Source organism: Hypomesus nipponensis, chromosome 21 (genome assembly GCF_054491055.1).
Source record: "Hypomesus nipponensis isolate SF chromosome 21, ASM5449105v1, whole genome shotgun sequence".
NCBI classification, from domain to species: domain Eukaryota; kingdom Metazoa; phylum Chordata; class Actinopteri; order Osmeriformes; family Osmeridae; genus Hypomesus; species Hypomesus nipponensis.
Genome location: NC_140381.1, coordinates 2,865,001 through 2,877,354, shown reverse-complemented (window position 1 = coordinate 2,877,354; position 12,354 = coordinate 2,865,001). Strand labels below are relative to the sequence as shown.

General features: G+C 43.5%; 1 protein-coding gene across 1 annotated transcript; it reads right to left on the bottom strand.

Annotated features, from left to right (window-relative positions):
* Positions 1-2,335: 2,335 nt before the first annotated feature.
* On the bottom strand, positions 2,336-5,350 carry LOC146237444 (homeobox protein Nkx-2.5-like). The gene is made up of 2 exons (XM_084685641.1): positions 4,543-5,350; positions 2,336-3,606 (listed from the first exon to the last, which is right to left on the bottom strand). The coding sequence occupies exons 1-2, from the start codon at positions 4,979-4,981 to the stop codon at positions 2,969-2,971; spliced, it is 1,077 nt and encodes a 358-aa protein (XP_084541767.1). The 5' UTR covers positions 4,982-5,350; the 3' UTR covers positions 2,336-2,968.
* Positions 5,351-12,354: the final 7,004 nt, after the last annotated feature.

Genomic DNA, 12,354 nt, shown 5'->3' with positions numbered 1-12,354 from the left:
ATACAGTCCTTAAATTGTTACCAACAACAGTATGAGTTTATTTGCAGATTTCAATCTCGGGAACACTGAGCCGAGGAGATGTGGCTGATCGTCTTGTGTCAGCTTGTGTGTGGGTGGATGTGTTTGTGTGTGTGTGTGTGTATGTTGGTGTGTGTGTGTGTGTGATTCTCAAGCATAGGCCTACTGTAATTTACTTCCTTTTTAGGTGTTAAATATTTAGGCTATAGAAGTTTAAATTACTTAAAAATATGGTTGAATTAAATCCTGTATTTTGGTATATTTATTAAGTGTAGCTATGTTGACAGGATATCAACATTTCCCATGCCCTACTTACTGTATGCACATCAAAGGGTAAATAGCCTACGTTTTTCCAAATGTATTTTTAGGGTCAATGCCCCAAAAACTGCCAAAGAAGGTCCGGTTTGTCCTAACATTAATGATTCTTAAAATATTTCCAACGTTTAACGTGTTCTACTCCCTCAGAATATGTCTCAATAACGAAATGCTCGAGACAGCTTTGCTGGACCTTTCCCACGAGCTGTTCATGTAGCCCGCAGTTCCTCCCTCGCGCTCCCAATCTTTATGTGCTTCGGATGCTTTAGCTCTTCGCAGTAATAACACGAGCTTCACCTCCGCGAGCCCATCCGAGGGTTCTGTGACGGCTGCGGCTCGTCTGGTTAATGTCTTTGGTCTGAACCGCTGCTTGCGCGTGTCTGGCTAATTTCTATTTCCCCTCTCGCTCCCAGACCGTCCTGGTATGCAAGGCTAAAGTTTTCCCACAGAAAGAATGATAAAGAGAGTTAAAGTTAAGTTTTTACATTCCGGCATAACCGCCATGGCTGACTTTATGAGACATATTTCACTGTCTCTTTTCATTCCATGTATGTGCTTGGTAGATAAAATATTTAATAAAAATAAAAAGATTCTGAAACTTGAATGTAAACAAAATATTGTTTCATATGTCTTCAACCGTTGTAGAATTAGGCTACATGAATTACTTGACTTCTATACTGGACAGGTGTGAGCAGTGTAATGTTGACTGATGAGTTTCTCTGCATGCGTAGCCTAAAAGTAATATTCTATTTTCCCCACAAAACAAGCAAACTACTATGAGCTTCTCAGTCCACTATACCCCGCTTCCTTTTCTTTCCTCTCCCAAAGCTCTCTCTCTCCCTCTCATTTTAAGAATTAGAAATGGTGAAACTTGTAGCAATAATACCCTCTCTTTCACACCCCCGCCCCCCGTCGACTTTTCTGCAGCCCCGGCTGCCCCAGAGAATCACGGTTGGGGCTCGAGATCTCCGCCCCAAATCAGAGACCTATTCTCTGGGAACAAAACCCCCCTAAAAGCGAACAAAAGTGAACACGTTTTTTTTCCGTTGTATAGAACAGCCAGTTAAAATAACGCGCTGCCTGTGCCTCAAATTGGAATATTAGGACGTCAATCTCGCAGCCCCTGGGCTTCTTTGTCTTTGCTGAGTGCGCGGGCCTGCCTACCCCACACCTTTTGTCCGCGTATCCAATAAAGCCCATTATTCGGGCTCTCCAGCCCTGTTCGAGCTACCTCTTTCAGGGTATTTTAGGTGCCTAATCGCGTCCTTAAAGGCCCTCAATTGGAGAATAACTTCCCCCTTTCACACCGCCTGGCACCCTGACAATTAATTCGAGTGTGCCTGTGGCCCGGCCCTTTCCAACCGCCTCCCCGCGCGACACTTTTCAAAATGACAAGAGGCTTCGACAAAGCTCCTTTAGGACCACCAGTCCGAATCCATGTTCAGAATACTATCATTAAATACAACAAAAAAAACATATTTATTTTGCATTTTTCGAGGAAGCCCATGCACACCTTCGTATAGGTCTATTTGTCGTTGTTCTGTGTGTGTTTTGTTCTCGTTGTCTTAACGTTATTTTCCATTAAATATTAAGACACTTGTTCCGCCTAATCTTCCATGAAGAAAGGGCATATTTTTCTCATCTTCATATCCATGTCTTTTCTTGTTTTGGTAAAGAAAAGCAAGGCGCTGCATGATTCGAGGAAAACTAGCGTGGGTCACGGGTTCTGTGGTTGTCTTCCACATTCACCCAACTCAATGAAAAACTGTTTTATAACATTTTGATTCAGTTTTATAGATATATATTATATAATGGAATACTGATATAATTAGAAGCACCAGCGCAGCACGCGCGTTAAAAGAACAGCCGTTCATTCCCAAGAAAATTGACTATTGAAGGTACACTTGCCAAATAGCTTTATGATATGATAGTATGGGATTCTTTCGATTTTAGAAAGTAAATTCTTAGTTTTTCAACAGAATTTTATTCATGTTTAGGCGTCGAGGCTGTGTCTGATCCCATATAAAACTGTCCTGTCAGGATAAACAGGCACTCGTGCAGTTCAGAGTAAAATACACTACAAATCACATTCCAAATGCGAGCAGGAAATTCTGTGTTAGTCTGTCGTTGAGATTTCTTGTTTCATATTGGGAAATACTAGCAAAAATATTTGATCAAATTATCAAAGAATTAAAATAGTTTTGATTAAAAAAAAGCACCTATGCGTAAAACTGAGGGCAATATTAGGTTTCCCAGTGCGCACGTGGGCAACCATGATTTGTATCGGCCTCAGCGGTTCACAGTCATCAAGTTCAAAGTTTGACGTCATCAAAACTTGCCTGGAAAACTTGATTCTTCCATTACAGCACCGTAAGTGGCGACACTGTTGGTCATCGTGAATTGTCCCCAAATCCAACCAAACTGTAATGTATGGTGACATTTCAATAGGCGTTTACCGGTGAACGAGAGAGAAGCTGACATATCAGAATATAACCAGATCATCAGTCAGGCCTGACTACATACAATCAACACTGTTTCCGAGATACTGCAACGAAAATAACACACAATGAATAAAATGGATCCATTTGAAAGCTGAAAGCTCGATAAAACTTAGATTCCGGTCACGAGGGGTCCTTTACCAGGCTCGGATCCCCTGCAATGTCCCTTGACACGGCGTCACCGTAGCTCCTTGGTGCGTTTGTGGCTGAGGCGAAGCGCTCAGGCCGCCAATATTGCCCAAGTTCATGTTCATGAAGGCGTTGGCCGTGGTAGTGGGCGGTAAGGCCGGGATGCTTGTGTATGTGCAGCTGTAGTTGCTGTTGTACGCTGGGTTGTTGTATGTATAACCCGGATATCCGTTATAACTATAGGGATTCGATCCATAGGCCGCGTTGTAGTTCTGTGGACCACCAAGACAGGGCTTCCCGTCCCTGACCAGGACGGGTACGGCGACTCGCCTCGGTGGGGGAGGGTGGTGGTGGCCCGCCAGCTCGAGTGACTTGTCCTGTCGCTGCCTTTTGCATTTGTACCGTCGGTTCTGAAACCAGATTTTGACCTGCGTGGAGGTGAGTTTGAGAGTGCTCGCCAGGTGCTCCCGCTCCGGGGCGGACAGGTAGCGCTGCTGCTTGAAGCGCCGTTCCAGCTCGAAGACCTGGGCCTGGGAAAAGAGAACTCGAGGTTTCCGCCTGGTCCTCTGTTTGGTCGGCCTTTCCGAGTCTCCCTGCCCGCCGTCCTCCCCACCCTCCAGAGGCTTGGAAGACACGCCGCAACTCTCTGTGGGTTCAAATGAGAGACGTAAACATTTCTGGAGTCCATGAAGATAAGCCTATTTGTATTCACCGCGCAGCTTTTCCCTCCAGTGTAATTTAAGACACTGAGTCGAGGCAATTTGATCATTTGTAATTTAATGATGTATTTATTTGTTGTCTGAATAACGTAGGCCTAACGAACATTTTAAACACCACAAGAATAGTCTCTTAATAATTCACTACTAACAAATGTATAAGCTCCAAGCATGCACGTTCTACAAGTGTAATTCAAAGTTTCGTCCATAAATAACAGTCAAGAGTAGAAACCAGGTACAAACATATCCATCACGTCCAAAGACATTAGTTATTTTCACAACGTTTACTTAGACTGTTTATGCAGACTACTTCTGGGTGTCGTTTACTTTTAAGGCCTCTTAAAACCATTGTTCACTTATGCGCCATATCATAAAACTTTTACGGCCAGAATGGTTTATCCACTAAGAACTGTTTGACATTTCGAAACATAATTCATTCGTCCAAACTTTCAACATAAGCATTGTATCTTGGCACGATGAGAGTATCATTTCTCTGTAGCCTATTTAATCTCATTCACAATGGCCAATGCAAAAAACAGATAAACGGTTATAGATCTAACTTTTCATGTCAAAATATCTTTTCATGTCAAAATATAATACCTAAATAGAAGCCATTTAACCAAAGTGACCAATACTTGTTATAGTTTTATTTACGTTAACCGTCTTCCTTATTGATGTCAAATACAAATAAAAATCGAATTTGCAGTGGATTTTAGTGTGACGTGCATGCAGGCCTTTTCTTCACCAGAGACACAACCTACAAGCTTCAGGACATATGTCTGATATACTTTCCTTTGTCTGTAATTACGACAACATTACACATATTGTATGGCTACCGAGCTACATAAGTCATCTCCGGAACTCACTTGTGCCCTGCTCCTCCAGCTCCACCTCAAGCTTCGGGTCGCTCAGGTGCCCTAGACCGGAGTGGACGTACATCTCCGGGGACAGGCTAGCCTCTCCGTGCCCGTCCCGGACCGCCAGCGAGCTGAGGTACGCCAGGTTATCCTCCCCGTCCGAGAACGCGGGGCTCTCCCCGGCACCGGCGAGCATGCAGGACGGCGGAGTCTGGTAGTGCTGTTGGTGGGGCGACTGCTGATGCAAGTGCTGCGCGTGGGACGGGAGGTGCTGGTGGTCCAAGTGGCGCGACTGAAGCTGCTGAGATTGTTGTTGCTGCTGCTGTTCCTGCTCGAGCTTCAGAATATCCTTGACTGAGAACGGCGTCGAGGTGAGAGGGCTCGGGAGCATTATGCCATCCAGGTCCTGCTCGCGCGCACCAAGGAAATGAACCCCGCTGAGTAACATACACCCCACTTTTTTAAACGAAATTATAGATTTTAAGTGGTGGCAACCGGAGGTGTGCTAATCCGGAATTGAGGCTTCATTTTCGCACACACACTGACACGCACGTACACGCCATCCCGGGTTAGACGGGGCAATGGAGTGGGCTACACAGTCCAGGAAAGTCGGTGCAGGCCAGCGTGTCTCTTCTATGACAGCTAAAATGTCTGTTTTTGTAACTGGAGTTGGAACAGGGCGAAGCCCCTCACTGCGCCGCGTGATGTCACTCCGTTGGGGCGGGATGTCTGAAACGGAGAGGCGGTGCAGATGAACCAGTGTCACTCCGTTGGGGCGGGATGTCTGAAACGGAGAGGCGGTGCAGATGAACCAGTGTAATCGCCGTGTTGTTTGGATATGTTGAAGGAGAAAGATTGACCCGCCTCTTTCAGGGGTTCGGTAGCCTGATGCCGTTGCCCTGAAGCCCCCTCCCTTCACCACCACCACCACTTTCCAATCCCGGTTTCCATGTTCCATAGGTTTCTGCCATTAAACATTTAAATGTGTCAATGGATGACGTGGCGATAGCCGACATATAATTGATTCAAAGCACTATTTTGAACTCTGTAAATTGGAACACTTACAATTGAACATTTATTACATTTAATACTTAAGTGTTCCGAAATCATGTTGTAAATGTGACTGTGATCACGCAAAGCTTTTCGTAGCCCGCATTTAAACGTAGGTCTAATAGGCTACGTCAATTTGAACTATTACGCACAGCCGTGCCGGAAAAGAGACCGTCATAATTGCCAGCACTGTGTGCAAAACTGACGGTTCGACTTCTAGAAAGGGCCCCTTAGTGAATATCCCCCTATACTTTGGTCGACATTTCATACCTACAATACAGTGCAAGTACTGGTGCGTAATTTGACAGGTCAAACCAAAAACACGAAGCTCAGAATATGGGCACATTCTTTCAAACGTGGCACCAGATTTAAACTTCATCAGTACGTTTTATTCAGTTAGCAGTCGCTTTTATCCAAAGGGACATTCAGATAGTGCACATAGTGTGAAACGTCCTGGACAGTGCTTACACCAACAGCAGAGTGTTTCAAAGTGGCTCTGCTGACGTCTCTCGTGACAGGCTCTGTGGCCGCGGACAGTGGTCAAAAACGCTAAAGACATTGTTGTAATTATGCTTTAGCTATGTGTCATGGACGATTTTATAAACATACAAAGAACCTAACCACAGCCGCTAGCCAATAACTCTGCCTCCCTTATCACGTGGAGTATATTAATAACCCCCCGTGGGGTGATAAGAAGGGCCCCCAGGGCAATTAAAATTCCTCCAGGAAAACTGATTGACGTTTTTAGCCAATATAATCTGGTCCGTATCAGTTCCCTTTCCGTTTTAGAGGGACCCCTCTGAGCTTGTCACCTCGCGGCCTGTTCTAGCGCTCTCACTCACACACACTCCCCTCCACGTCTTTCACTGGGTTTTTCTTCCGCCGACACAAGGCAGATACTAGCCTACTGTATGCGGTGGATGGTGTTGGGACTCCATGACAGAAAAAGTCACCTCTCGCTCTGAAGGGTGTGTTTTTGTGTGACTGTGTGTGTGTGTGTGTCAGAGAGAATGATGTTGCTGAATAAATGAATATCAAACATGTCAGATTATAGCCTACTTATTGCACTGAGGACAACTATACTGCTAAAAGTTAGATTTTATTTTTATGTCGCTTAGTTTGAACCTTTGGGCGCCACACAAAACCATAATACGGATGTGATGAAACATTGTACACTGGTCTTCTGGCAGCGTGACCCTATACGGGAAGAGGTCGGCGGAAACAAAAATATATATATGTAGGCGAAGTCAACGATGAAGCAGCCGTGGTTGACCCAGACACGCCGGCGCGCATTCGAATTCTTGGTAGCTATATCATCATCACTACTGTAATGTCGTCGTGTAATTCAGGACGATCGTAAAAACGGTGCCAAACAAGCGCCAAACAAGGCCGCCGGTCGACAGTGTTTAGACTGGCAAACGGGACTCAAGCCATCGTGTCCATTTTGTTTAAATAAGCATTAAATCCAACGACGCCAACCAAAAGCCATGTTGGGTTGGCATTCGTTTGTTAAAGGTCAGGACAGCAGCATTAAAAAACACTTGAAGGTAATTTAGGCCTTAACAAACACTTTTGTGTGTGTGTTCCATAAGGTAACATTCAGCAAAGGCCGAATTGTAACTCTAATGGTAATTCCACTAGAGGAAATCCAAATGTAGGATTACATTACGCTATGTATAGGCCTATAGGCTATGCAGGCCTGTACACTATTAAATTAAAATATAGAATAGGGTTTAGCTTTGAGCAGAATAACATTACGCTTAGTTTGTCTCTTCATATTACCGATTGGCTATGTTTAGGCACAGACTCTTTAAAACGGCCCAATATCTTTTGGGTTGTTACAAACACTATTATAATCACTTTATTAACAGTGTTAAAAACAAAATCTGTACTGTAAAAAAAAAAAGCTCATAATTCAACATAACACAATGATGTTTGTTTTGATCAAATGTTAAATATGAATGATTAATACAGTAACCTAATTGCCTGCATTGAAATATCTATTGGATTATTATCAACACGAATAATGTCAAAATGTCTCATTGCTTATTCAATGGGGGGAAGTTTTATCTGTGTTTGAATTGATAGTCTATAACGCCATTATTATCACCTCTGTCTTGTTTTGATTACATGTACTACCTCTGGTGTAGCGGTGTAGTTCCTGACACTTAGTCACCAAGTTTATTATTACAGACTGCGCCCTTAGCTTCCAAACAGAGATGAGACGCGCGCGGAAAGGGGATTGAGGAGAGAGGAGGCGCGAGGAGAGATAATTGAGGAGAGAGGAGAGGAGGAAAAGCGTTGAGAGAACCCAAGCGCACTCGGAGAAAACGCAGACCTCACATTTTCTCACCTCATTATCCCGTGCGAGTCTTATTTCCAGATCGGAGGCTATGTGACGTCCTTGACGGAGCGCGCGGATTCAGTCCACCTCTCAGACATCTGGAGGAGAGTTGGTTGTTGGTGCATCCTGAGTTCTTTGAAATCATGTCATTTAGATTAGACACAGAGTCAACAAGCTATATGGCAAAAGTAATCTAAATATTTTTTCATAAATGTTGCAGATATTTATAATTGAAACAAAAAACGAAAGAAGATACCGCATTTGCCATGTTTGCCTGTTACATTTAGTCATTTAGCAGACTCTTATCCAGAGCGACTCTTCAACTCTTCAACTCTATTGAAGAGTTGCTATGCATTATGCAGTGTGCTCCCCCTGTCATATAATTATATATCAGCCCCTGCATCCACGGATCGATTTGTTATTAAAATAAATACAAATAAGACACAGAACGCTCCGTTTAGATTAATAGGAAAAACTGTGAGAAGTTTTTTATATTTAACTGGAACAGCTTTTCAACATATGTCCACATTTTGTTCATTTCTATATCGCTATCATTTTTAGGGTTTTAGAGATGGAAGGAGGGCGCTGAATGATGAAGGAGCAACAAAAGGAAATGCTACACCTCTTCACCTGTCAATTGTGTCCAAGTACACAGGCGCCAGCCTGGGTGGAACAGCCTAGCTTGGTTCCCGTGTGCAACCGCGAAAGAGAGAAAGAGATAGAGAGAGGAAAGAGGAGTGAGAAGAGAGAGAGAGAGAGAGAGAGAGAGAGAGAGAGAGAGAGAGAGAGAAATAGAAAAAGGGAGAGAGAGAGAGAGAAAGAAATAGAGAAAGGGAGAGAGAAAGAGAGAGAGAGAGAGAGAGAGAGAGAGAGAGAGAGAGAGAGACAGACAGACAGACAGACAGACAGACAGACAGAGAGAGAGAGAGAGAGAGAGAGAGAGAAGGGGAAGGGGAAGGGAGCGAGACGAGATAATCTCGATCCGCTGAAGCTGTTTAGATTGGGGCATCTTCCTCCCATCCTCCCAGGCCTCGAGCCCGCCGAGTTCCTTGTCCACAACGGCCCATTTGAGAGCGTGAAAGGGAGGCCCGCGTTCTCAACGTAAACACGCCCTTTGCACTTAACTGAGAGAGTGTCCATTTGATGGTCGGTTTGTTTTGTTTGTGCTGGATAATGGACGATTAGGATGTTTTTAATAAGGTAAGAAGCCTTCGACAACAATCGTTATGGCTTACCAAAACCCCCAAGGACTTGGTGTAGTGCAGACTCATTGCTTAAAGAACTCAGAGGTCAGAACAGACAAATCTCATGGCTCTGCCCACACCGCTTCCTTTGACCTTGGTTTAGTCCTAACCATAAACAATCAAGTTGTTAAATAAAACATATTTGCGCACAGACGCAATGAAGATTAACTGTGTCCGAAATATTGTTACTGTTTGTTAATAAATCAAATTGTTATATTTGTTGCCATAAACTGTGTTAAAACTGACACTGTCGACCCACTCCTAAACCTGCACACACAGACCTCCAGCCAGCCCCAGTGAGGTCGTCTGATTTGATTAATGTTGGCCAATTATTTTACGTTAAAGCAACAGGTGGCGCGTTCGTGTCACTCCACAACTGGATTAGCAACGGATGCCGCGGAGAGTTCCACGAGACTGTCTGTAAAATAGTCTTGAGTTTTTAAAACGTTTTATTTTTATTTTTTACATTTTGATAGGCGTCAAATGATTAGTAAAATGTTTTCAAAACGGATATCAGCCTTTTAAATGTATTTTTTTCTTCACGTTTTGTGAAAAATCGTTCTGTTCACAATTAAAATATACAATCCAGTTTTGTTAATGCATAAATTAAATTACGTTTTTATATAGACCTATGCTCCTTAATCAAACAGAAAACGTAATTGAAACTACTAAAACAGCTAAATTCATGAAACAAAATATACAAATAGGCCCACACACATTTATGAATTATAGCCTGTACGAATCGGTTCATCCTAAACAACTAAAATAGCATCCTGCAGGATAAATAACCAAAATTCAAATAGGAAATAGGCCTATTTTGTCAAAGTAAAAGTGATCTTATATAATTTGTCTTTTGACTATATAGTTGCTGAAATATTAGCAAAACATTATAACCATTTGTATTTGCTCAAGTAAGCCTGTGTGCTCGTGTGTGTTCTAAATTTTAAAATCAAAATCTGCAGGCAAGGCAGTTTGTAGCATCCAGTGTAATTTTATTGACTGGTGTAGGCCTTCAAATGCTTAGCTATTCGAGACTTGTTCGGGAACTCAATTGTTCAAATGCAACGGTTATCAAATAGCCTACCGTAGACTTATAACCCCGCCAATATAAATGAACGAAAATGTTAGGTTTGTGGGCCACAAATAAGCTAATGATCTTACTGTCTGATTAAATCATCTAACAGCAACACGTGAATGTCCGTTTCCCCAAAAAAATTGAGTCAAAATGTTTAAACTGTATCTGTACTCAGCCCTAACTGCATCCTATGACCCATAGGCTACAACAAGCAATTTGGTCCAAAAGTTGCCAAAATTCAGTTCAAGAAAGTTATGGGAGTTGCAAATGATTACATCACAGAAAGTTTAGATTTAAAAATGTAAAGGTTTCACGTTTGCCTTTCTCTGCCCTGGTCTGATGGTTGACGACCCCTGAAAGCGACGCGTAAAAAATTAATTGTGGGTCTCCCAGCGCATCCAGAAGCGCACGGCGCGGCGTGGTTGTTTAGACAGCGCAGCGGCGGCCGCTAATAGACTCCATTAGGGCGAAGTGGGAGACAATATCTCTCTGATCCGTGACGGCTACCTCCGCCGGGGGTAACAGTCCAGGCAGGCCGACAGACACGTCACGTTCCCGGCGCCCCTCAGTAAAGCCTGGATAATCATTTGGTCAGCGAGTAAACAATGAAAATATTTCCACTTTTAGGTTGTCCTTGTGTGTGGCATATAAGACTACCCGGAGACAACATTTGTTTGGGGAACACTATCTCCAGCAGACGCAAACGAATTAGATAAGCACTGCGTTGATAATAATCTCAGACAATTTAATGGAAGTAAAACAACTAATCATTCGTATTATTTGTACTGTATAATTGCATTAATAGACCTATATGTTTTTACCATTGTGACGTTGATTATTATTCCAATACACCCGGCTATGGCTATGCCAAGAACATAATTAACCACCTAGGCTGTTCATTTTCAGTAAGATCCACGCTTGCATCGTTCAGGCCCAGAGCAAATAAACCAATGGTGGGACAGTACCCCCCCCCCCCCCCCCCACACACACACACACACACACCCCGAAGGTTGCTCCGGTGACGCAACCGTCTCTGTTTATACACTCGCGCAGGGTGTTGTATAAATTGTGGCGTTGAATGGTTTACCTAATGCGACTTCTGTTTCTCGTATTCTGTCACTGAGCACGCCAGACTACTGTGACAAACGACCGTCTTTTACCGGCAGTGGAATTCCTGATTTATGTGGGAAGTGAAACGAGTATGAAACATGTTAACGACGCAAATTAGTAAATTCCCCCACACCCACCAACGAAAAACACCCATTTGTTTACTTGTAAGGAACGACAGATCCAATGTTTGATGGGTCTTGTCCAGGGTAATAACCTAGCTTTCTTCTTCGTTGTCTTCGTTTTCCCCGTGCTCCAAATTCAGTCAAATTCCTCGAAGGAAACAGAAGAAATTAGTTTGATTGGCTGTAGCTGACCTCCCCCGTGGCTTGGCATCAATCAGGAACATAGGCTACATTTTCATCAAACCATTAACAGAAGCGAACACTTCTGTTGTTAAAGTTAGAGGGAACGTGTCGCTATTTGACAATTGTTGTTGTTTACAAATAAGAATGTCCCCTTGCATTGTGGTTGCAGAGGCATAATTGACTTCAGCGGCTGACTGACTTCAGCGGCATTACGTATTCTTGGCCCCAACATGAATAATGGATCCCTTTAGAGAACATTTGCAATGTCAGTTTAATCTTATCACAATGGCTTAATTTTCCCTTAACCTTCAAGGAGCTCAGTGAAATGATAAATTCATTTGCAGATAACACCAAGCATATGAGGATTTCTCGTCCTGCGATATCTGTTATTAAATTGTTCGTTTACCCTTAAGTGGTGTGGTTGTGTGTATGTGTGTGTGTGTGTGTCATCTAAAGCAGTGTATAAACTCATGGGCATTAGTGCCTTAGGAGGGGAGCACTCAATCACGGTGGAGACAGCCGGATTCACCCTTCCACCATTAGCTCGCAGTTCTTTCTCGCTGACGGTCGCGTTTATCAGCTCTCTATCTCATAAACAGTCTCCCCTGCCCGCCTCTCCCCTCTGCGGTGGCCACGGCTGTCTGCTTAACAACCTCCAGCGCTTTTAACCATCCATTACGTCGGCCTGTACCG

What these genes read in the sequence shown, in the direction of transcription:
- LOC146237444 (XM_084685641.1), bottom strand. Translation starts at nt 4,981, where the DNA reads ATGTTACTCAGCGGGGTTCATTTCCTTGGTGCGCGCGAGCAGGACCTG. An exon ending in GCTGGAGGAGCAGGGCACAA is followed by an intron (nt 3,607 to 4,542) that starts GTGAGTTCCGGA and finishes TTGAACCCACAG; the next exon opens with AGAGTTGCGGCGTGTCTTCC.